Here is a 26,051-nt window from a genome sequence, read left to right as displayed (position 1 = left end):
TCTTGCTAATGGGCTTGCAATTTCAGGTGCCAATTCCTTTAATATTCTTGGATGAAGATTATCTGGGCCCCCCGATTTAGTCCCATTAAGCTGTTTCAGTTTCGCTTCTACCTCTGATATGGTAATATCTACCTCTATATCCTCCTTCCCATTTGTCATGCTACCATTATCCCCAAGATCCTCTTTAGCCTTATTAAAGACTGAGGCAAAGTATTTGTTTAGATATTGGGCCATGCCTAGATTATCTTTAACCTCTGCTCCATCCTCGGTGTTAAGCGGCCCCACTTCTTCCTTCTTAGTTTTCTTCTTATTTATATGGCTATAGAACCTTTTACTATTGGTTTTAATTCCCTTTGCAAGGTCTAACTCTACTCGACTTTTAGCCTCTCTCACTTTATCCCTACATGTTCTGACCTCAATTAGGTAGCTTTCCTTGCTGATCCCTCCCATCTTCCACTCCCTGTATGCTTTCTGCTTCTTCATAATCACCTCTCTAAGATGCTTGCTCATCCAGCTTGGTCTACAACTCCTTCCTATGAATTTTTTCCCCTTTCTTGGGATACAGGCTTCCGATAGCTTCTGCAGTTTTGATTTAAAGTAATCCCAGGCCTCCTCTACCTTTAGATCCATAAGTTCTTCAGTCCAATCCACTTCCCTAACTAATTGCCTTAATTTTTGAAAGTCAGCCCTTTTGAAATCAAAAACCCTAGTTGCAGATTTATTTTTGTTAATCCTTCCATTTAGTTTGAACTGAATTAGCTCATGATCACTTGAGCCAAGATTGTCCCCTACAACCATTTCTTCTATGAGGTCCTCGCTACTCACCAAAATTAAATCTAAAATGGCATCCCCTCTAGTCGGTTCAGCAACTACTTGATGAAGGAATCCATCAGCTATCGCATCTAGGAAAATCTGAGCCCTATTATTATTACTAGCACTGGTCCTCCAGTCTATATCTGGGAAGTTAAAGTCTCCCATGATCATGCAGTTTCCATTAGTATTTACTTTATTAAAGACATTAAAAAGGGCTCTATCCATATCCAAATTAGATCCCGGAGGTCTATAGCACACCCCAAGCACTATCGTAGGAGAGGCTTTACTAGTTTTCTTCCCCAATGTAATTTTTGCCCAGATGGACTCTGTCTTATCCATTGCATCGCTTCTTATTTCTTTACATTCTAACTCATCATTGATATACAATGCTACTCCACCCCCTTTACCTTTGTTTCTGTCTTTTCTAAACAGCACATACCCTTCAATACCTGTAGTCCAGTCATGACTACTATTCCACCATGTTTCTGTTATCCCTATAATATCTGGTTTCACTTCCTGCACCAGTAGCTCTAGTTCCTCCATTTTGTTACCTAGACTCCTCGCATTGGTGTACAAACATCTTAATTTTTGCTGTTTGGACTCGCTCACATTTTGTACCCTATTAGGCACAGTCATTCTACAGCCAGTATAACCTATTAGACTAGTATCCACACCGCCCTCGCTCCTTATATACATTCTCCTACCCATGGCTGTATCCTTTCTTACTTCATCTTCTTCCCTCTCAATGCTAAAATCTGGCGTGGAGATTTTCTGGACATCTCCCATCCATCTCCCCCCAATCCCTAGTTTAAAGCTCTCTTTATCAGTTGTGCCAGCCTCGATCCTAGAAGTCTATTTCCTTCCCTACTCAGATGAAGTCCATCCCAAGAGAACTGACCTCTGTCCGTGAATGCCTCCCAGTGGCCATACATCCCAAAGCCCTCCTTATAGCACCACTGCCTAAGCCATCTGTTGACAGTCATAATCTTGTCAGACCTTTGTTGCCCTTCTCTAGGAACAGGAAGGATCCCGCTAAAGATCACCTGAGCCTCAATTTCCTTAAGTGTCTTCCCCAGCCTAACATAGTCTCCCTTGATACTTTCCAGCGAGAATCTGGCTGTATCATTTGTTCCCACATGAAGGATAATTAGGGGATTCTTTCCCGCTCCCTTTAGGATCCTTTTCAACCTCAGGTCTACATCCCGTATCTTAGCACCCGGAAGACAGCACACCCTTCTATTCTCTGGATCAGCTCTAGTTACAGGCCTGTCTATTCTTCTCAATAAAGAGTCCCCGATCACATAGACCTGCCTTTTCCTGATGACAGTGCTATTCTCCAGTCTCTCCCCTGTTCCCTCTGGCTGCAAGTTCTTTCCATTCCTATTTTCCCTTACAATCCTCTTCAACACATCCTGTATCCTCCTGGGGCTCATATTTGGTGTAGTCTCCCTTGACTCTTCCCCTTTTTCTATAGGACTAGCCTTTCTCTTCTCTTCTTCCTTTCCCTTCCACCTTCAACGAGTACCTGCTGAGCCCCTTCTTCATTTTCCAACTCTGCAAACCTGTTCCTAAGCTCTATTTCTCCTTCGCTAGCCCGTCTTTTTCTCTGCTTGGTTCTTTGAGTCACATGTTTCCACTGACCACTTTCCTCATCCAGTCTCTCCTCAAAATTCCCCAGCCCTGCTTCCATCTGTGAGTCTGAGCTTTTCCCTTCAGATACCTCATATCTTTGTGCCATCATCTGCTCAAACCCCTTCCTAAACTCAACCAGACTTTCCACCTGCATCTCCAAACCTTGGATCTTTTCCTCCATCAGCTCTATCAGACAGCACTTCATGCAGAAAAAACTCTTACCGGTTCCCCGCTCCAGGATCATGTACATACCACAGCTTCCACATCCAGTCATCCTCAATGTGTCTTCCACTACAGGAGTCACTCCCACAGCTGCCTCCGTATCTGTCATCTCCTTCCCACCTAAATCCTGTTAATCTGGGAAACACAAGCCACACCAAAAAGACCACCCCCCACCCCCAGCAAAAGCAAACCCCAAACAAGCAACACAATCCAAACTCCCACTCAAACTCCCCTGTTTAGAGCTCTGTTTGCTAGCTCCTGTGCCACTGCAGCTGTCTGTGCCGCTGCCTGACTGGCTGGCTACCTTTATAGGGCCCCTAGTCAGAAGCCCCACCCCCTAAGCAGGGCTCAGCTGCTCTCCCAGCACAAAGCCCCACCCCCTAATCAGGCTCAGCTGCTCTCCCAGCACAAAACCCCTTCACACACACACAAATACTAAAAATACAAAACCAAGTACAACTACCTTCTCCTCCAACAGAACTCCCACTCAAACTCCCCTGTTTAGAGCTCTGTTTGCTAGCTATGCCTCTAGCTTTCATCCAGATCATACCACACGATCCATTGTCTACAGCCAAACTCTACGATATAACCGCATTTGCTCCAACCCCTCAGACAGAGACAAACACCTACAAGATCTCTATCATGCATTCTTACAACTACAATACCCACCTGCTGAAGTGAAGAAACAGATTGACAGAGCCAGAAGAGTACCCAGAAGTCACCTACTACAGGACAGGCCCAACAAAGAAAATAACAGAACACCACTAGCCATCACCTTCAGCCCCCAACTAAAACCTCTCCAACGCATCATCAAGGATCTACAACCTATCCTGAAGGATGACCCATCACTCTCACAGATCTTGGGAGACAGGCCAGTCCTTGCTTACAGACAGCCCACCAACCTGAAGCAAATACTCACCAGCAACCACACACCACGCAACAGAACCACTAACACAGGAACCTATCCTTGCAACAAATCCCGTTGCCAACTCTGTCCACATATCTATTCAGGGGACACCATCATAGGCCTAATCACATCAGCCATACTATCAGAGGCTCATTCACCTGCACATCTACCAATGTGATATATGCCATCATGTGCCAGCAATGCCCCTCTGCCATGTACATTGGTCAAACTGGACAGTCTCTACGTAAAAGAATAAATGGACACAAATCAGACGTCAAGAATTACAACATTCAAAAACCAGTCGGAGAACACTTCAATCTCTCCGGTCACTCGATTACAGACCTGAGGGTGGCTATTCTTCAACAAAAAAACTTCAAAAACAGACTCCAACTAGAGACTGCTGAATTGGAATTAATTTGCAAACTGGATACAATTAACTTAGGCTTGAATAGAGACTGGGAATAGATGAGTCATTACACAAAGTAAAACTATTTCCCCATGTTATTTCTCCCCCCCACCCTACCCCCCCTGTTCCTCAGATGTTCTTGTTAACTGCTGGAAATAGCCTACCTTGCTTGTCACCATGAAAGGTTTTCCTCCTTTTCCCCCCCCCACTGCTGGTGATAGCTTATCTTAAGTGATCACTCTCCTTACAGTGTGTATGATAAAACCCATTGTTTCATGTTCTCTGTGTTTGTATATCAATCTCCCCACTGTATTTTCCACCAAATGCATCTGATGAAGTGAGCTGTAGCTCACGAAAGCTTATGCTCAAATAAATTTGTTAGTCTCTAAGGTGCCACAAGTACTCCTTTTCTTTTTGAGAATACAGACTAACACGGCTGCTACTCTGAAACCTAAAATATCTCTAAATGCCCTGAGCCTGCTCTCGAAACACAAGATGTCCCATTACCTTTTCGTAAGCCGACGGGGTGCCGAAATGCATTGTCCGAGTCACATCCGTCGTACCATCCCTTCAAAACAAGAGCAAATGAAGTCAGAGAACACAAGCTCAAATGGAGAGAATACATCTTACCCCACTAATAAAGCCGCAATGCTAGTCACTTCCAGTAACTGAATCAAAGCGTTCTACACCCCGATTTATGCAGGAGGTCACACTAGATGATCATAGTGGTCCCATCTGACCTTATCAATGAGTTCCTGAACACACTGATGCCCGGTATTGATGGACATTCAAATGTCATCTTTCATCCCAGAGCATTTCTCAAATTATACATCTGGAGTGCCACGAAAATGCAACTAATTCTAGAGTGGACAACTCATGCACACCAAGCTGCTCAATAGCACTGAGAAGGGACCATTACACGTCATTGGTATCAAGGGTGGTTTTGAAGCAAACTAAATCCACAACTGCATGCAAAAACAGATGCATAAATGATAGCTAATGGCTGCAAAAAGATATGTAAATCTCCTTTAACCATGGGATAAATGCTCAGAAGTGAGTAATGATTGGGGCTGCCCAGTTTAGACCCTCAAATGACCCTGATCTTTCAGAAAGCGCTGAAGTCCTGCTCTCTGAAAATGAGACCCCATAAGGTATCTCCAGTTTGGCATTCAACCCCAAGTCATTAGTTATTTCTGAACTGTCAATCCGTACGCATACATTTGACCCTGGCCCACACAGGTCGGACTCCTAAAGCATGCAGAATTTAACTTCTCAGCAGCGGCAAACTCAGCATCTCTGCTCCAGTACCGTGCTAAATACCATCAATGTCTAAATCATATTTTATTCAAGGGGCTGCTTTTCACTGTGACACTAAAGGAATTGTTAATTAGTCTGCTGTGGGGGGGGGGAAGAGAAGAACTTGTAAAAATCATATCAAAGTATGTTCACATGCTTCCTTTTCAAAGCCCTTTATAAATCACTGCTAACAATAGCCAAAGCGCCAAAGAGACAATTCCTCTTGAAGGAGAGATCCGGTCCACCCCTCTCCCTTGCTGAACAAAACGCCTTTAATCTATTTAGTTAGGGCTTGTGAAAGGTCCCAGTGTAACAGCCGCAGAGCCGTAGGCCACCAATTTGATCTATCAAATAAGTACAGCATGCACTAAGCTTCCCCAGCACTATGGCTCATACCTAAGCTGCCTCTAGGGATCAGACAGGAATTCAATCTCCATGACTCCAAGGGTCATCGAGAGGCAAACACTAGGTTTCAAAGTGAATACACAATAGTACTGCCCTTGTCCCGGACACAGCCCTCTGTTGGCATCATCTTAATAGTGGGCAGCATGGTTACTTGCCCAACATGTCCTTACTCTGTCGCACAGGCTACCTGCATCACTAGTTGAAGTGTAGGGGCAGGTGGGCAGGGCTGTAACTCCACCCTCCCACTTATGTAAGTGGGGAATGGACAGGGATTTGATTCTGCTCCCAGGGCACCAGCTAGCCAAGCTGAGACAGCTTGGAGAGTGAAGTAACCTGCTGCTGGCCAACCTCGCTGGGCCTACGGGGGAATCAGAGATTAGTTTGTAACTATGAGTCACATCTCGCTCCCTGGTCTGCTCCTGACCTGGCACAGCCAGCTTGTTCAGGCACCAACCTGCCTTTCTATTGCAAGATCTTCTGGGCACGGAATCCCTCTTTGTCCATTCTTATGATGGAGTACATAAATCCCACATGGGCTGGGGAGGGTTAACGAGCTGTGGCGAGCACAATCGGCCCGACTTGGACTGCAGAAAGGGGCTGGAAAGGGGAGAGCTTGCTCGGCTGCTGCTGGCTAGGAAAGAGGGCAGTCCAGCCACTCTCATCTGGGGAGAAGAGTCTAGCTGAAGCCAAGAACTGAGTGGGACTGTGGCCCGTCAGAACCTCCCTGGAGAGAAGGCAGGCCAGACATCACACTGTTTGGGTTCATCAGGGACCTGCTGATGGTTGTTAAGCTAGGCCAGCGCAGAGGTGCCCCATCTGAGGGGAAGGGAGGGGTCTGAAAGCTGAGCCCAGAGGTCAGGTGGATGGATAACCTCAGGGGGGCTCCCAGCTGGGATTCTAACTCCTTTGGGGAATGTGACATTAAACTCTGCTATCCAGAAAGGGAGGGGAGGGCTGAACTTTCACAGTGACCCAGCCAGAGGGCCGAGCCATAAGCCACCAGAGCATCAGGGATACGGAGGCAGAGCGTCAGCAGCACTGGGCCCTGCCATGACGTGGGGCCCAGGGGGCGGCAACCTGATGACAGTTCTGTAAACTGTCATATCAGTGAGCCCTAATAACGATAACAGCCCATTGAATCCTTTGCCCCTTTAAGAATGCCAGCAAAGCCACCTATTCCTGTCACAGCTCACTGACCCCAGCTAGAGTCAAAGTGTGTGGCCTAGAAACTATTTTCTTTTTAAACATTCTTGTGCAATTTCCCACCAACTGCTATGCTCAGGACACAGAGACAAGACCTGCATGACAGGTGTTCTTTAAAAATAAGAGCTCATCAAGTTGTTTAGTCAGCACTAAATCTAGCCCTTTGAAAGCTTCACCAAAGCAAAGAAGATTCCCGCTCTGCAGATTACACCCTAAAAGTTTCTTGATTCTAATTGAAACAAGAATTACAGCAACCCTCTTCCACTTACTTGTACTGAGCGCCAGAATCCAGGAGGTAGATCTCATTCCCAGACAAAGCCCTGTTGGTCTCAGGAACCGGCCTATTGAATTAAATGAAAAATTGTTTGTTCTGTCACTTTAACACTTCCAGCCTAATGTGGCTGTTGAACAACAACAGCAAGCGCAAGTTCAGATCGGTCGGCTCCAACTTCTTCCCTGAATGCTGGAATTTGCACAGCGCCTGAGCCGTGAGATGTGGATGAGTGTATTCCTCCTCTCTGCCCATTCTTCAACATGCACCCCCAGCCCCATTTCAGCACAGTTCCCCTGCCTCCCCCATTCCTTCCCCTCTTCGGAAGGAAGAAGTTCCTAGACACTGCAGGTAACCCATCTCCCTGCACTCCTGAGTAGTCAGAATGAACCACACGCACACACACACCCCTTCTTCCCTGTTTGTTGTCAGGAGCCATCCCGTGCTGCAAAATAACTAACAATTTCCTCATAACACAAGGAATCCAAATCATCCACCAGGAGGAGGCAGCCAGGATGGGCCAACCCGTCCTCCCCTCAGAAGAAACTCTGCAGACCGAGGTTTGGCAGATGCTATGGTGGAAGCAGAGAACCTCTTCACTGCCCCAGCATAGCCATGACGACTGATCCACGCTCTGGGTTAAATTATCGATTGCCTTCACCTCCAATTCCAATTCAAACACTGGAGTGGAGTCAGCTGTATAGGCTGAACCAGTCACCACATGGGATGGTCCTATGCTGGCCATGAAGTCCTGGTACACCATTGCCATCAAAGCACCAGCATCCCAAGTGGTGCACTGGGATCCGTATCTGCTGGGGAAGGAAGCTGGGCCAATATAAAGCAAAAAGGTGAGCGACAGGGATATATTTTTCCTTGTCTGAACCAAATAATCTCAGTCTTCTGTCCTCAGCTGTAGCTCCATGGGGAAGCAATGCAGGCTATTGTATGTGTGTTTGCTGAAGAGCACAGGGGCTGCGCTTCTCTTACTTGTAGTGAATGATGGCGCCGTTTGGACCCGTGCTCGAAATCGTAGCAAAGCTCAAGTCGACAAAACCGTTCTGTTGGCTGAAAGGAAACACCGTGAACATGCACATGCGAGTGAGACACGCACCAGAGCAGGTGGGTGTCACCAGCACAGCTCAGATAATAAAACAGTCTCTAGTTAGCCTCCCAACCTCTTCCCTGCCTCCATTTCACCTCACCCCAAACTCTTCCACTCCACAGAAAGATCAGTTCAGTCCCACAGCCATCAGGACAAGCTTAGAGGTGGATCTAGCATGAGACAGGAGTCAAGTAAGTTCAGCCCTAACCTCCCATCTAGCTGGAGTCCCGCCTTCTCCCAAATCGCCTGGCCTCCACACCTCCTAGGGAGCCAACATCCTCACCAGCTCCAAATCTCTTTCCTCAGACACCACACCCGCTTCTTACTCGTTATTTATTTTCAGACATTTGTATAGCACCATCCCTGCAGTATCCAAGCACCTTGCAGACATTAATGGCCCCGATTCTCCACTATGCTCATCTTGCTTATGAGGCACAACTTGGCCTTTGGAGCATGGAGAATCCAGCCCTAATGAATTTCCCTTCACAACTCCCCTGTGAATTGGGGAAGCATCATCATCTCCATCTTGCAAGTTCACAAGAGCCTCCTGCCTCCCCATGCAAGTGTCATGATCAGCCCGCCAAAGGGAGAAGCCAGTAACCAGCAGCAGAGGAAGGCCGGGAGAGGTGCTGAATGGGATCCAGCAAGACAGGAGTTGCTCCTCCCAAGAGATCCTAACCCAGCAGACACAAACCCTCTTTTTCTAGTGCCCAAACACAACCCTAGGAAAGCAGCTTGTCCTCAGATAACATGCATCAGGGAAAGAGTGAATTAACACAGAATAGGAATCAAAAAGCCACCCAGAAAACGCCCTGATGGAAGTTTTGGTTTTATTTTTTTACCTGCGAAACTCCTCTGCTTTGTCCGCAGCTGATATTTCAGTAACAGATCCCTTCATAACCTAATGGACAAGATCTGGGCTAAGTTATCAGGCCAACCATAGGCCCCGACTCAGTGGGTGCTCCAGGGCTGAAGGACCCACAGGAAAAAAAAATAGTGGGTGCTCAGCACCCATCGGAGCCCCGCAGATCAGCTCCTCCCACCTGCCAGCAGCCCTGCCAATCAGCTCATCCCCCTCCCTCCCAGCACTTCCCACCCGCCACGATCAGCTGTTCAGTGGCATGCAGGAGGCACTCGGGACAGGAGCGGGAGGAGCAGGGCCAGGAAGAGGCGGGGTGGAGGTGAGGTCTTGGGGGAAGGGGCGGAGCAGGGATCAAACAGGGATCTCGCAGGAACTGGAGAAGTTGGTGCCTCGGAAGCCAACTAGCAAAGGAAACCAGTAAACTATGAAAGAGGCTCTATCTTTAGCCTTTACACAACCTTATCTTACAGGGACATTCACATTTTGGAGTTTTATTTCACTGTCCCCCTGCAGTGATAGAAACCCAAACTCAGCAGCATTGTGTTAAGAGTGCCAGAGCCAGGAAGTGAAACTGACCAGTGCAGAATCAGAGAGTTTTAGGCCCCAGATGTGCAAACAGCTACTGCAGCATGTCTTGACTTCAATGAGACTATGCATAGGAATAATGTCACACATGGCAGCAGCTGTTTCCGGGATCGGACACTCTGCTGAAAAGTACAAATTCAGAACAAATATTGGTGAAAATCAAACTAGATTTAACCAGTTCTTTCCATTTCCATAATCTGTATTTTTAGCATTAATACTTATTTGCATCTAAGGTGCTAATAATACACATATGGAAATATTATTAAAACATACAATACTTATATATAAAAGCTACCCATGCTCAGATAGTACCTTTAGACACAGATTTCAAAGCACTTCACAAAAAATAAGGTCACTTTTATTTTAACCATTTTGGTGAGGGGGAAATGGAGACACAGATGCAGTGATTTGCCGAAGGTCACACAGAGGGCATATGGCAAAGCAGGAAACCTGTCACATGACCTAGGGCCAGGTTCACAAAGGTCCTTAGGCATCTAAAGATGCAGAGAGGCTCCTAGTAGGATTCACAAAAGCACCCAAACAGGTTAAATCAGTGGGACTTAGACACCTAAACTGCCCTAGCCACTGGGCAATACAGATTATCTTCAGAATGTCTCTGTAACACTGCACGGTTACATACGACACTATTCTACGATCTACTACACCAAGTCAGCAGGCACATAGTATCTCCGATATTAGACCTGGACAGATCCTTCCTCACCCACTCAGGAGAGTTTGCCTAATCTGCCTTTTGACTGCATTTAATAAATGTGAGCATGATTCACAAAGCTCATTCCACTTTTGATGGAAACCAGAATCCAATCCACAGCCTCAAAATCAGAGAAAAACGGGCACTTCTTCTTCCTCTCCTAGCAGAACTGCTCAAGAGAATATTCACAGTATTGAAAAGCTTATGTTAACGAAAAATGTTATTATGCAATAAAATCCCTACATTAAAACATGAGAAATCAATACTATACCTCTTTCTCTAGCCAATTAAAGAACTCACACAGAGCGACAGCATCTTTAATCTATATTAAAATGGGTATAAAAGAAAAAGTAATTGAGTGCATGTAAGATTTATAAAACTGCAATGGAAACAGTCTTATTTATGCAAAGACAATCAGATATTAACATAGGGCACACTGGCAGGGAGATGAGGTAAGTGATCTAAGAAGTCTGTCTAGCCTCTAACTTCTCTGATTAATGCAAGCACCAGAAATTCATTCAAAGATTCCAAGGCCAGAAGAGACCACTGTGATTATCTAGTCTGACCTCCTGTATAACACAGGCCATAGAGCTTCCCCAAAATAATTCCCAGAGCAGATCTTGTAGAAAATCATCCAATCTTGATTTGAAAATTGTCAGCAATGAAGAATCCACCATGATCCTTGGTATATTGTTCCAATGGTTAATTACGCACTCTGTTAAAAATTTACACCTTATTTCCAGTCTGAATTTTAAAGCCATTGGATCACGTTATACCTTTCTCTGTCAGACTGAAGAGCCCATTATGTTGTTGTTAAGCTAAACAGACGGAGCTTCCTGAGTCTATTGCAGTAAGGCATATTTTCTAATCCTTTAATCAGTCTCATGGCTCTTCTCTGAACTCTCTCCAATTTCTCAAAATCCTTCTTGAACTGTGGATACAGTATTCCAGCAGCGGTCACACCAATGCCAAATGCAGAGGGAAAATAACCTCTCTACACCCACTCAAGATTCCCCTGTTTATGCATCCCATCACATTACCCCTTTTGGCCACAGCATTGCATTGGGTGCTTAGGTTCAGTTTATTACTCACCACAACCCCCAAATCTTTTTCAGAGTCATTTGTTCTGAGGATAGAGTTCCCCGTCCTGTAAATACATTCTTTGATCCTAGATGTATACATTTACATTCAGCCATATTACAATGCATATTGTTTGCTTGTGCCCTGTTTCCCAAGTGATCCAGATCATTCTGTATCAGTGACCTGTCCTCTTCATTATTTACCATGCCCCCAATTTTTGGGTCATCTGCAAATTTTATCAGTGATGATTTTGTTTTCTTCCAAGTCATTAAAAAAAAATGTAAATTGCAGAGGGCCAAGAACTGATTCCTATAGGACCACACTAGAAACACACCCCTTTGTCAACGATCCCCCATTTACAATTACATTTTGAGACTTATCAGTTAGCCCACTTTTAATCCTTTTAATAAGTGCCTTATTAATTGTATATTTTTCTAGTTTTTTAATCAGAATGTCATGTGGTACCAAGTTAAACGCCTTACAGGTGTCTAAGTACATTACATCTACTCTATTATTTTTATCAACCAAAATTATAATCTCATCAAAAAAAGATAAGTTAAACAGGATCTATTTTGCATAAATGCATGTTGATTGGCATTAATTATGTTATTCTCCCTTAATTCTCTATTAATTGAGTCCCATATCAACACTCTAGTATCTTGCCCGGAATCGATGTCAGACTGACAGGCCTATAATTACCCAGGTTTTAAAATATTGGCACATTAGCTTTCTCACAGTCTTCTGGAACTTCTCCAGTGTTCCAAGACTTATTGAAAATCAACATTAATGGTCCAGTGAGCTCCTCAGGCAGCTCTTCTAAAACTCTTGGATGCTAGATAGCCAGACTGCTGATTTAAAAATATCTAACTTTATTAGCTACTGTTTAACATCCTCCTGAGATATTAGTATAATGGAAAGCGTGTTATCATATAATATGACTACAACAATTTTTTTAAGTATAGAACATTTCTTAAGTATAGAACAGAAATACTTATTGAGCACATCTAACTTTTCTGCATGATTATAATAATTCTAGTATTTTTTCCAGTATTGGACCAATACAATTGATAGGATTATTTTTGTTTCTAATGTAATTAAACTCATTATTATTGTCCTTAACTCTGCTGGCCACAGGTGTCTCTTTTGTATCCCTTTGCTCCCCTTATCAATTTTCTATAATGCCTAGCTTCTGATTTATAATCATTACTATCAACTTCCTCTTTATTCCATTTGTTACATATTATTTTTGTATAGCTGCCTTCACTTCCCCTCTAAACCAGGTCAAATTTTTAACCAATACAACCTTCTTCCTCAATTGTGGCTTTTTGGGCATCTAGCAAAGTGGTTCTTAAAAAAATTCACAATTATAATTCACATTTTTCTGATTACAGTCTTTGATTAAATGTGCCAGATCAGTAAAATAAACATTAATAAAGCTTTGCAGCTGGGTAGAGTCTCGTTGCCAAGGATTGTGAAGCCTTTGGCAAACACTACTTATGCCTTGCAACATGCATGCTTTGAAGTATGGGCCTGAGTATATTTATCCCCATTTTCTGATAGGTAAGATGAGGCACAGAGAGATGAAGTGTTACATGCAAGACTAGCAAGAGGAGTCAGCAGCAACGATGTGACTAGAACACTGGTGTTCTTGGTCTCATGCCCCAGCATGCTCTAGATGCTCCTTTATTGTTCTCTTTTGATGTTCAGGTATATGTCACCCCACTCCTGCTCTTCCCATTAAAGTGACTGCATTTTAAGTCCCTTTGCAACCACCCTGGCTAGTTTATCAGTAGCAAGGATATAACAGAGGACCTCTGGATCTAAAATGGTCCTCTGTTGCCTGAGAGAAAGGAGTCACGTGCTGTAGCTCAAAGGCAGTAGCAGATTCATAAACCTCCGTAGATGGAATAGCCACTGGAGGGGGATCAAGAGACATTCTGTGTTAGCAGGTTCCACCTGCTTACATGGCCTGCTTCTGTCAGGTGTTGAGTGTCCCTTCTGAGCTGAGAGATGAGCGACCTCTCAGGAAGATATTAGCACCTTGACAGACCGAACCCATGAAGAGTTTCATTGGAATACTATATCCTGTTTGCAAATGTGAAATACATGTGAAGGCCGTGGGACTGCCTGGCAGTGTGTACAGCAAGTATAGCTATGTCTGGAGAGTGCCTAGCATATTGTGGACACTGCTGGAAATAAGAATAATACAACGGGCATGGATGCTCCAAATCCATCCTGGATGGCATTACAGCTTGGGGTCCCGGAGCGCAAAGTGGCATAAAATAAAGTAGATTGATGCCCGATGCCTGCCGGTTATAGATGAGAGGGCGAACTGGAGAAACAAGAGCCCATGATTTTCCAAAGCAGCTCCAGCGATTTTAAGGGCCCAGCATGAGACACCTTAAAGGGGGCCTCATTTTTTCCAAGGCGGGGAATCCAGCACTTTCGGACAATCAGCCCCGTTTCAGGTGCGTCAACTTGGCCACCCAAAAATGGAGGCATCCAAAATGATTAGTCCCTTATAAAACTCTCGGCCAGAGTATTCACTACTATGGTTTAGGGGTATACTTTTGGTTCCTTATTTCTATCCCACGATATTAGTAGTTTGAGGTTATACAGCAATAGTCCCTTAAGACCCCAGTACAGATCAGGGCCACATTGCACTGGCATAGTATAGACCTAGCAAAGGGACAATCTCTGCTTTGCAGGGCTCACCTGCTAAATATGGTTTTGGAACGCTGTATATTTCCCACTGAGAACATGTATGGTGACTAACACCACTATACATGTTAGTTATAGCTTTAAAGCCTTCACTGGGGCTTTAAACATGGCGGGAAGGCTTGTGTGTTCCAATGACCCTGAGAGCTATCCCGCTGGGGATTTCAACACCTGGTAGGGTCCCCCAGGCCAAAGGGAAGGGAGCAGACAACAAGCAATGCACTGCTCTTCCGGGCTGGGGGTTGGGCGATCAGCCAACATCCGGTCCTTGTAAAAAGTTAGGGTATAGAACTGCACCAAGGCAGCCATTGCAGCAAAAAGCATGATAGAAAGGAATGGCAAAGCCTTGTTTGTGCCCCAAGCAATGTCTGAGAGCACAGGAAGGATTCAGAAATCTTTAAAGGGAGCGCCAAATAGGCAGAAGACCCAGTTAATAGCAGCAGGTGTGTGACAGAAGGTCTGCTTAGGAACGAAAACATCCAAAGTATTATTTGCTTCTTAATCTGAGACATGAGTCCAACTGAAACACTCCCCCAACCCTGAAAGGGAAACATAATCCCCAGCTCTGGGAGATTATCTGAAATGCACTCGGTGCGTCACTTACATGTGCTCGTCTCATGCCTTCTGCTTCGGCTGTGTTCTTCACGGCTTTCGCGATGCATATGGGCGTATACGGGGTGAGGTAGCGGTGAGCCTAGAGCACAGAGGCAAGGGTTACATCCTAATTATTCAAACTGCACGATCTTGCATGTTGAACATCTTGGACTTTCGTATCACCGCAGTTTGTACTTCCACAATAGCCTTCGGCGAATGGTCTTGTTCTGTGCCGACTGCTGACGGTTTGCTAGGCACTGGCCAGAACAAGGCAGAGGAATGGTCCCTGTTCTGACTTTACCGCCTTCATTATAACTCAGGGAACGAACTAAGAGCCATGAGGGCCACATGCAGTATGTCAGAACGGTTAGCCTTCAGTGGCACATGGGAAAACTAAGGCACAAAGAGGTTTAGGCCCAAATTTTCAACGATCGCCTATAATCTTGGGGGTGCCAGTTGAGACAGGTAGGAGCTGATTTTCAGAGGGGCTGAGCACTCGCTGCTCTAACTGCTCTAACTGAAGTCTATGGTGAGTTGCATTTCCTAAAAATCAGGCCCTAACAGTTCGACTCTCTGGTTGTGTGCCATAAAGTGGTCTTAAAGCAGAAAGAGGTGGCCAGTGGAGAATCCCCCTTGGGCAGAACTTTCCACTGGCATAAAACTGATGGAGGTGGCTCCATCACCTCCTAGCCCAGCTGCCACCCATCCTCAAAGAAAGGGAAGAGGAAGGCGTGTTGAGGGAGACTAGAAGAGAGAAGGGGTTAGGGCTGCCAATTTTGGTTGGGCATATTCCTGGAGATTTCATCACAACATCATGTTTAACTAAAGGTTAATCTTTGATTCCTGGAGACGGTAGGACAATCCTGGAGGGTTGGCAACCCCAGAGGTGGTGTGGCAGAGGGGAGCTCTATTTTGCTCAATCCTCCTCCGGCACAACGTCCCCAAGGGACTTTACACCGATGCCAAGTAAAGACTGCCCCTCTGCAAATCTCACTTGTGCTAGGGCCAGATGGCTCTGAATCAGGGATCCACAACCAGTTCTCTCCCACTGCCAGTCTCCATTGTGTCAGATCTATGCTTGGACATAGTAGAAAATAAGAGTCTAGCTGGGCACCGGGGACTAATGGAGCCTTTAAAAAATCCTGACTTGCCTGAAGTCTCACAGCAAGTCAGTGGCAGAGCTAAGAATAAAACCCAGGTCTCCTGACCCCCAGTCCTCTGCTCTGACCACTAGATGATTTACCATTTCCAAACACTTTAGAGTAGCAGGAGAACGACTGCTATATTCTGAGGAAATAAAGTGCCGAATGCTCCTATGAAATTACATTTATCAGTCAGGAGAGTCTCAAATCTATGCAGTACATCGGCTGACATTTTTAGATATGTCGTCGGGGTATATTTATCTTCCTATAAAAGTATATTTATGCACATTTGCAACCAAATCAATATAGGGTTTACATGTTATATACTATGTTGGACTCCTGCCTACACCAGCCATATGTGGCTTTGACAGAGGAGCGGGATAAATCTACACAGTGCACAAGTGATCTTTACCATACCCTTGCTTGGAGGTTCGGCTGATATAGGTCGTATAGGACTGGTACTCAGGAGGCCTGGTTTCTATGGCCAGTTCTGCCAGGCACCTGAAGACTGACCTTGAGCAAATCACTTAACTCTTTTTCCCCTTCCCACTCTTTGCCTGTACGCTCTTCAGGGCAGGGGCTGTCTCTCACTATACGTTTGCACTGCGCCTAGCACAATGGGGCCCTGATCTCAGCTGAGGCCTCTAGGCACTAAGATAATGTAAGTTAATAATCAATAATAATCATCCTAAATTACTTATTACGGGCCAGAGCCTCAGCTGTATAAACTACCATAACTGTACTGCCTTTCCAACAGGGGGCTGTCCCCTTTAAGTGTAGTACAGATTAGGGTTCAGCCAACCCCTGTTCCAAGGCATGTCCCTTTAAGGTTCCTGGGATTTTGGAGTGGACAAAGGCCTATGGAAGGGCAGAAGCAGGTACTGGGAGAGAGGTGGTTTGTCCTAGGGGAACAGCTAATGCTAGGGGAAAACCCAGTATACTGTTTCTTTAAGGGACCAAGACCTTTGTAGTGCAGGATGGGACAAGGATCCCCTCTCTCCCAGCCAACCAGGACAAGCCCTGGGAAGGAGGGCAGCATATATATGCTGCCTCCTCTCTGACAACAGGAGAGACACTGGCAGGGGAAAGAGTGCTGCCTCCTGACTGCTTCCAAGCCACTGAGAAAAAGAGCTAAGTAAAGAAGAGGCCAGCTGATTTAAGGCTGCAGCTGACTGGAATGAGAACAGCCCTGAGAAGCGACGCTGCGGGACTCCTCACCCAGGAGGAGAAGCCTGCCTGAACTATCACCCAGAGCCCAGAAGGAGGGCTATGGGACTCCTGATCAAAGGAGAAGAGGGATGGGCCCAAAGGGGCTAAAGTCTCTGTATTTGGAAGAGAACGAATGAAGGCCCCACACGCATACTGTGGCCTGAGTCTCAGTCGTTGCAAAGAACTAAAGGGGGGAAACTGAAGGCAAGCTGCCTGCAGGGCCATGCCAGGCCCTGGGGAGGTCCTCTGGGATGGCACCCTGCTACAGATTTCAACTGAGCTATTTCCGTGTATCCATGCGGAGGTTCTGCTCCGCTATTTGACAGAAGATATTTTCACTGAAGTCAGCAGAGCTACCCTGGTTTGCCCCAGATAAAGAGTTGACCCCTTGCTTCTCACGCGCAAAATTAATAACCCCAATTATTCTAAGAGGTGTTGGAGTGAGTTTTAGTACTTTGCAGCAGTTTTTCAGGGCAGCAGCAACAAGCACAGAACAATGCATCTGATGCTGTCAGGAGGCCAGGTTTGACTAAGGAAAGAGGCAGAGAGATTTATCTGGGTTACACATGTTTTACATCCCGATGATTTGTTTTTGTATCAGGCAAAGCACACATGTTTCTTAAGAGTTGGCCGAAAGATACAAAGAGCTCCATCATATATCGAAGAGATTTGTTGCTGTGTAAATGATAAAGCTTTACAATCTCCCCATCTGTCCGAATGCACAAAGAGCAGAGAGGCAGCCAACATACATAATCAAACGCCATTGTTAGAGAAAAAATAATACACAATACCTGTTCTCTTGGCCATGGTAACTGGCATGTTGAACAGGGCAGATATTAGCTTGTCTATATAACTAAATAGACAACAGGGGGATATATAAACAGCCTTTGCAGCTGGAGAGGTTTCTTTCGAAGACATAAAACCTAGGCCGTTCTTAAAAATCCCATGGCACTTTTTGCAGGAAAACAGCTTCAACCCTGGTCTCTCAGCCAAACTGCAACTTTAAGCCCTACCCTGCAAATGCTCACTACACTGGGTAGTCCCTTTAGAGTCCCACAGCAGAGAGTGGCTGCAGGACAAGGATTAAAAATGACCTCCACCCAGAGTGGTGGTTGTTGAGCACAACGGCTCAGCGACACAGTGGTCAGTGTAGAGCTGCCTTGCAGATTATCCCGTGGGATTAGTTACAGGTCGGGGATGGCTGGGACCTAGACAACTACACAATTGGTTTTTAAAATCCAGTGATTATGTTGGTGAACGATGCCCAGCATAGGGCCCACTTCAGTGATTCCGAGCACCTCTCTAGCCACACAACAGCGACAGCTTCCCTGACCACTCTGCTGCTGTGTCCCAAGCCTGTTCTGAAGTGCTGGGAAACAAGGGGAGTTTTACCATTGACTTCAACGGGAGCAGAGATAGGCCAGCACGGAGCACTTCCAAAAATCCCACCCCAGGTTTCACCCAGGCCTCCACGAATGACCCTTCCACCCAGCTGATTATTCTAGCACCTCTTAATCTGACGCGGACAGGGCCACAGCCTGTCCCAGTGACAGCCTTAATAAGGGACAGCATGAGAACGGTCGTTTTAAAGGAACGCAAAGGCTGGGATGGTGTGGCAATGGAGACTTTTCTACTAGCACAAATCCATAATGGCTCCTCACTGTTGCCATTAGTGGCTGTTTGGTGACCTATGTGCAGTGAGCTGCAGGTGTCTTCTAGTACTGATGGGCAAGAGCCTACATGGCAAATCGCCCTTCCCCATAGGAACCCTTGCTTGCAGACTCAGGAAAGGGGACCAAGGATTTCTTGGGCCTGTAAAGGACTGAAGTACCCTCTGACAGGTTTGAAACACCTCCAAAGGGTGGAATGGAGGAAGTTGCCCTAGCTCAGTGGATATGTAGGTGCTCAGCCTCTCTGAAGATCCAGGTCCTAGATGTCCTATATTGGCATCTGTCACCATCATGAAAATTACTCTTCTTTAAATCTTCACCCAGTAGCTTAGGCCCCAAAGGTCCCTTACTGTAATTAATCCAACTGGGTAAATCTACAAAACACGTCCCATTCTATCCCTGATTCATGTGTTCTCCCGAGCTTTTTACATCCACTCTTTGTACTGGTTTGTTATGACATCTGTGACAAGGTCCTTCAGCTGAGGTCCAGCTGAACTGGGGCAGAGTGCAACCACTTCTCTGTGAACGAGAAGCCAGAATCATTGTGACTGCATTAATACATCTGGTCCTCCTAACCCTATCCCACGTGGCACATTCAGGTTTGGAAATTGCCCAAAAGTCCTTGCTCTCAACAACAGTGTTGAGTGTAATGTTTTCTTGCAGTGTATTATTTAGCCATTAGATGTATAGCTATAGACCACCGGACCAGGGGGATGAGGTGGATGAGGCTTTCTTCCGGCAACTCACGGAAGCTACTAGATCGCATGCCCTGATTCTCATGGGTGACTTTAATTTTCCTGATATCTGCTGGGAGAGCAATACAGCGGTGCATAGACAATCCAGGAAGTTTTTGGAAAGCGTAGGGGACAATTTCCTGGTGCAAGTGCTAGGGAAGCCAACTAGGGGGAGCGCTTTTCTTGACCTGCTGCTCACAAACCGGGTAGAATTAGTGGGGGAAGCAAAAGTGGATGGGAATCTGGGAGGCAGTGACCATGAGTTGGTTGAGTTCAGGATCCTGACGCAGGGAAGAAAGGTAAGCAGCAGGATACGGACCCTGGACTTCAGGAAAGCAGACTTTGACTCCCTCAGGGAACAGATGGCCAGGATCCCCTGGGGGACTAACATGAAAGGGAAGGGAGTCCAGGAGAGCTGGCTGTATTTCAAGGAATCCCTGTTGAGGTTACAGGGACAAACCATCCCGATGAGTCGAAAGAATAGTAAATATGGCAGGCGACCAGCTTGGCTTAATGGTGAAATCTTAGCGGATCTTAAACATAAAAAAGAAGCTTACAAGAAGTGGAAGGTTGGACATATGACCAGGGAAGAGTATAAAAATATTGCTCGGGTATGTAGGAAAGATATCAGGAGGGCCAAATCGCACCTGGAGCTGCAGCTAGCAAGAGATGTCAAGAGTAACAAGAAGGGTTTCTTCAGGTATGTTGGCAACAAGAAGAAAGCCAAGGAAAGTGTGGGCCCCTTACTGAATGAGGGAGGCAAGCTAGTGACAGAGGATGTGGAAAAAGCTAATGTACTCAATGCTTTTTTTGCCTCTGTTTTCACTAACAAGGTCAGCTCCCAGACTGCTGTGCTGGGCATCACAAAATGGGGAAGAGATGGCCAGCCCTCTGTAGAGATAGAGGTGGTTAGGGACTATTTAGAAAAGCTGGACGTGCACAAGTCCATGGGGCCGGACGAATTGCATCCGAGAGTGCTGAGGGAATTGGCGGCTGTGATTGCAGAGCCCTTGGCCATTATCTTTGAAAACTCGTGGCGAACGGGGGAAGTCCCGGATGACTGGAAAAAGGCTAATGTAGTGCCCATCTTTAAAAAAGGGAAGAAGGAGGATCCTGGGAACTACAGGCCGGTCAGCCTCACCTCAGTCCCTGGAAAAATCATGGAGCAGGTCCTCAAAGAATCAATCCTGAAGCACTTAGAGGAGAGGGAAGTGATCAGGAACAGTCAGCATGGATTCACCAAGGGAAGGTCATGCCTGACTAATCTAATCGCCTTTTATGATGAGATTACTGGTTCTGTGGATGAAGGGAAAGCAGTGGATGTATTGTTTCTTGACTTTAGCAAAGCTTTTGACACGGTCTCCCACAGCATTCTTGTCAGCAAGTTAAGGAAGTATGGGCTGGATGAATGCACTATAAGGTGGGTAGAAAGCTGGCTAGATTGTCGGGCTCAACGGGTAGTGATCAATGGCTCCATGTCTAGTTGGCAGCCGGTGTCAAGTGGAGTGCCCCAGGGGTCGGTCCTGGGGCCCGTTTTGTTCAATATCTTCATAAATGATCTAGAGGATGGTGTGGATTGCACTCTCAGCAAATTTGCGGATGATACTAAACTGGGAGGAGTGGTAGATACGCTGGAGGGGAGGGATAGGATACAGAAGGACCTAGACAAATTGGAAGATTGGGCCAAAAGAAATCTAATGAGGTTCAATAAGGATAAGTGCAGGGTCCTGCACTTAGGATGGAAGAATCCAATGCACCGCTACAGACTAGGGACCGAATGGCTCGGCAGCAGTTCTGCGGAAAAGGACCTAGGGGTGACAGTTGACGAGAAGCTGGATATGAGTCAGCAGTGTGCCCTTGTTGCCAAGAAGGCCAATGGCATTTTGGGATGTATAAGTAGGGGCATAGCGAGCAGATCGAGGGACGTGATCGTTCCCCTCTATTCGACACTGGTGAGGCCTCATCTGGAGTACTGTGTCCAGTTTTGGGCCCCACACTACAAGAAGGATGTGGATAAATTGGAAAGAGTACAGCGAAGGGCAACAAAAATGATTAGGGGTCTAGAGCACATGACTTACGAGGAGAGGCTGAGGGAGCTGGGATTGTTTAGTCTGCAGAAGAGAAGAATGAGGGGGGATTTGATAGCTGCTTTCAACTACCTGAAAGGGGGTTTCAAAGAGGATGGCTCTAGACTGTTCTCAATGGTAGCAGATGACAGAACGAGGAGTAATGGTCTCAAGTTGCAATGGGGGAGGTTTAGATTGGATATTAGGAAAAACTTTTTCACTAAGAGGGTGGTGAAACACTGGAATGCGTTACCTAGGGAGGTGGTAGAATCTCCTTCCTTAGAGGTTTTTAAGGTCAGGCTTGACAAAGCCCTGGCTAGGATGATTTAACTGGGACTTGGTCCTGCTTTGAGCAGGGGGTTGGACTAGATGACCTTCTGGGGTCCCTTCCAACCCTGATATTCTATGATTCTATGATTCTATGATTCTATGTCTCTCTATGGTGGAGTTCCAGAGTGTGTGTAGACTCTGGTGAACAAGGGAGACACAGCTGGAACTCAAGATGTGTGGAAGCCTGTTAATTTGTCTGTAGTTATAGCTTTTTTTCAGATTCCAAAGCCAGAAGGAACCATTGTGATCACCTAGTCTGACCTCCTGTGTAACACAGGCCATAGAACTTCTCAAAAATAATTCCTAGAGCATATTTTAGGTATGTTTGCTTTGAATAAGTGCCTCCTGTTTAGAAAGGACTGTTATACTCTGTATCAAAACAGTGGGCAATGTGGGATAGGGCCTTCTTAAGGAGTCCCAGAATACACATTTACAAGCACAATACTGAGGTGTATCAAGTACAAAGGAAACAAAACAATTCTGATATCAACAGTGATCCTGTGCAGTCATGCTAACCCGTCACAAGGATAAGCAGCCATTTCATGCAATCTGTGTCCTCATAATATTCCTCGCCGGGTGGACACAAACGCAGTCTACCTTGGCTCTTGCATCTCCTCACTATCTGCTTTTTGCCCCTCTACCACAAGCCACTGAAACAAATAAGGGGAGCCATCTTCAGATTCTCCCACCAAGCACAGCCCTCCCCACCCCCCAGGTTCTATCTACACCTGAACAATTGGGTGTATTTAATCTATGCCATGCATGGGACATTCTCAAGATCCATGCACAGTGACCCTACTTTACGCAGATCTCCCCAACCCGCTGCCTCCCCTGTTCTTGTCTTACCCAGAATCTGAGAATTCTTAGGGTAAATCGGCTTAACAAGCTGGAATGCTTGCCCTGGGGACAGCTACCCCCACATTAAACAACCCTCCGATAGTCTGGCATTCTCTTCAAAGCCACCCTGCAGCACCCAGCACTGATGGGAAGATGAGCAGGTGCCCAAATAAAAACACTCATCACAGGACTGGGTTTGAAGGAGGAGTCCTTTTCACTGCCAAGACACACCAACCTTGGGGACGGCCTCCGTCAGGGCATAGCTGGCTTTGTCACTGAGCCATACTTTCTCCTTGGGGGAGAGACCCACACAGATGGCCTGCAGCTCCGTCAGGACAGATTCATACGGCACCACCTGGATTTTAAACTCAGCCTCTAGGGCAGAATCAAGCAGCAGATGTTCCCTCGTGGACGGGTCTGCCATGCGGTCGCCACTGATAAACAGCCTGCAGAAATGTACCAGCAGAGAGCACGTGTGTGTGACTTGTGTTTCCGCCTGCTGGAAGTGGGAGGGGGTGGAAATCGCACTGTTCTAATCACATTTAAAGGAGAGAGGATATTATTACGAATAATACTATGCACTGATCCAGACTATTTTATCCAAGGATCTCCCTGCACTTTGTACCCTGCATTGAAATTAAGCCTCACAACCACCCTGGGAGGTAGTTACCCTCAGTTATACAGAGGAGGGCATGTCATCACTAAGGCTTCAATTTAGTCACGGAGGTCACGGAATCTGTGACTTCCAACCATCTCCGTGACTTCAGCCTGTGGTGCTCGGGAGCTGCAGGGTCCCCTGCCACCTCTGGCAGCCCCCAGAGCTCCAAGTTGCTGTAAGTGGTGGGGGTATCCCACAGCTTCCATCCCCCACAAGGGACCCCCGGAGCCACAGGCAGCAGGGGTACCCCGCAACCCCCCAGCTGCTGCAGGCAATGGGTGTACCCCGCAGCTCTCGTCTCCTGCAAGTGGCAGGGGACCCCCCGAGCTGCATGCAGCAGGAGTACCCCACAATCCCCTAGCTGCTGCAGGTGGTGGGTAGCCCCACAGCTCCCAGCCATGGGTGGCGGGGGACCCTGGAGCTCCAACACCCAACCCCCGATGGGGCTCCGGAGCTCCTAGCCACTGCACAGCTGCCCCGCTGCAGGTGGAGTGGGGACCCACAGATCCCCATTTTGTCATAGATATTTTTAGTAAAAGTCTGGGACAGGTCACGGCTTCCGTGAATTCTTCTTTATTGCCCGTGACCTGTCTGTGACTTTTTCTAAAAATATCCATGACAAATATTACCCTTAATCATCACACAGCTGAGAACAGAACTCCCAGGCCTGTGTTCTACCCACTAGGTCTCACATGTTTGGCTAGTACCTTCATGTGCTTCGATTCTTGTACCCTACCAAAGCTAGTTGCACTAAAAAGTTGCTAGTTGCAAAAAGAGAAGGATCTTTGGCACCCAAAGCCCCAAAATCCCAGAGCATAGCAGCAATCACTTGTGGTTTTGAAGTGAATCTTCAGCTAAATTAATCCCTCAAAAATCCCTCAATGGATAAAGTTCTCCAACATCTGCCCCACTGCTGATGCAAATTCATCCGCAGCTCCGAATAGCACCTTTGGTACAAAGATCTCAAAGCATTTTACATGGTCCCAATTTTACAGAGGGGCAAACTGAAGGACGGAGAGGTAAAGAACTTGCCCAGTAGCAGAGCTGGGAACAGAACCGAAAGCTCTTGACTCCACCACCACAATGATGAGAGGGGTGCAGGGGAGAGAAATGAAGTATCATGGAATATCAAAATGCTAGGAAGGGACATTAATATGGCTGAGGTACATGCAGTTTAAAAGGACACAAACAACGCAAGAGCCAGTCTCTGGGAGGAAAGTCAGTGCAACACTTGGTAACAATAAAGAAGGGGCAAGGTAAAGACCTGATTGTGTCGGTTCCTATGACAGCGTAAGCAAAAAATACTGGATTGTATTCAACGTCTGAGCCTCGGAGGTTCAACAGCCCTAGGAAAGAAAAGAGAGCCCAGAATCACAGTCTTGTTTCATCACTTAAATTCAACAGTATTAGAGACGAAAAACAAAACCAAATTCAGTTGGCTCGAAAGCAGGTTCACGCAGGGCTTTAAGCCAGAGTCCAGCTGTTGCAATTCCCCAGAGCTTTACTGGCAGTAATTTGCTTTCTCCACAAGATGGCACCAAACCTGTGAGTACTCAATGGTGCCAGAAAAATCTCTTCGGGCTCGGGCTCCGTAGCTAGACTACAGTGGGGACGCCAGAATGGCATGGCCGTGACTTTCCCAGTCTCTGCAGCGGGACAGCAGATCACCCCTCGCTCTCCACAGAGTGCTCAAGTTTTCGTACTTTGCTCTCACAGAGCCCTGTCAGCCATGGGACCCACGGGGGAAGCGAGGCACAGAGAAGTTAAGGCCAAAACATTACAGAACGGCCCTTGATCGTGGCTCCTGGGCTCGCGGCCTTGCTTGTCAAACGTGCAGGTCGCTCACAACTCAGGGGGACGCCAAGCGGCGCGGCGGGCGCTGGGCCTCTCTGAGCGCCGGGTTTCGGGAGTCAAGCCAAGCACTCCGAAACCCAGGGACTCACTCTTGGAAACGCTCGCGTGGAAAAGCGGCTCCCGGTGACGCGGCGAGCCAGCCGGCAGAGGTGGAAGCACAACCTGCAGTGCCGGCATTTCAGTCTGGGACTGGGTCCACTGGGCCATGCGACATCAGCCAAGACAGTCCTGGGGTATGTGCACACTTCCTGGGAAAGACCCTGCTTCTCCCATGTTACAAAGAGCCACACGGGGCTTCTAGGAAGGGGCTGTAGAAATCTGCCAGCTGAGCAAAATTAGGGTCTCCATACCATGGCCTCCTCTTCAACCCTCCTTCCAGATGCCCTTTCAAATTTTAATAGAGCAACATCTAGTGGCCAAATATAAGATGAATGGGTTTTTCCTTCTATAGTAAAGGAAAGGGGTACCAGATGTACACCTAGCAATAAGCATCTCTCTCGCTGTCCTTAGCACCTCGTCCCCCCTTTATTCATGGTCACCCCTTCCATTGGTAGGTGTACTTAGACTGTAACCACCTGAGAGCCGGGATCAAGCATTGTTTTACTTGTCTGTAAAGTGGTGTGCATGCCTTGGTGTCTGTACAGATAAGGACAAAAGGCCGCCATCTCTGCTAATTCAGGTCTCGCCAGAGAAGAGTCCCCGTTTGCTGCTATTGGATGTATTCCTTTCATGAAACAGGAAGCTCT

General features: G+C 46.6%; 1 protein-coding gene across 9 annotated transcripts in view; it reads right to left on the bottom strand.

Annotated features, from left to right (window-relative positions):
* The window catches only part of XPNPEP1 (X-prolyl aminopeptidase 1), a 55,164-nt gene that overhangs the window by 10,584 nt on the left and 18,529 nt on the right, over positions 1-26,051 (bottom strand). For all 9 annotated transcript variants that reach the window (XM_038410107.2, XM_038410106.2, XM_038410109.2 and 6 more), the window contains 8 exons: positions 24,716-24,797; positions 23,029-23,239; positions 14,816-14,905; positions 10,685-10,735; positions 9,100-9,158; positions 8,143-8,220; positions 7,154-7,225; positions 4,488-4,548 (listed from right to left, as the gene is read on the bottom strand). In XM_038410107.2, the coding sequence (XP_038266035.1) occupies positions 4,488-4,548; positions 7,154-7,225; positions 8,143-8,220; positions 9,100-9,158; positions 10,685-10,735; positions 14,816-14,905; positions 23,029-23,239; positions 24,716-24,797 (704 nt within the window). The remainder of the gene's footprint in view (positions 1-4,487; positions 4,549-7,153; positions 7,226-8,142; positions 8,221-9,099; positions 9,159-10,684; positions 10,736-14,815; positions 14,906-23,028; positions 23,240-24,715; positions 24,798-26,051) is intronic.

The sequence above is a fragment of the Dermochelys coriacea genome, chromosome 7 (genome assembly GCF_009764565.3).
Source record: "Dermochelys coriacea isolate rDerCor1 chromosome 7, rDerCor1.pri.v4, whole genome shotgun sequence".
Taxonomy (NCBI): domain Eukaryota; kingdom Metazoa; phylum Chordata; order Testudines; family Dermochelyidae; genus Dermochelys; species Dermochelys coriacea.
The sequence above is the reverse complement of the archived record's forward strand: the minus strand, read 5'-3'. Positions and strand labels throughout refer to the sequence as shown.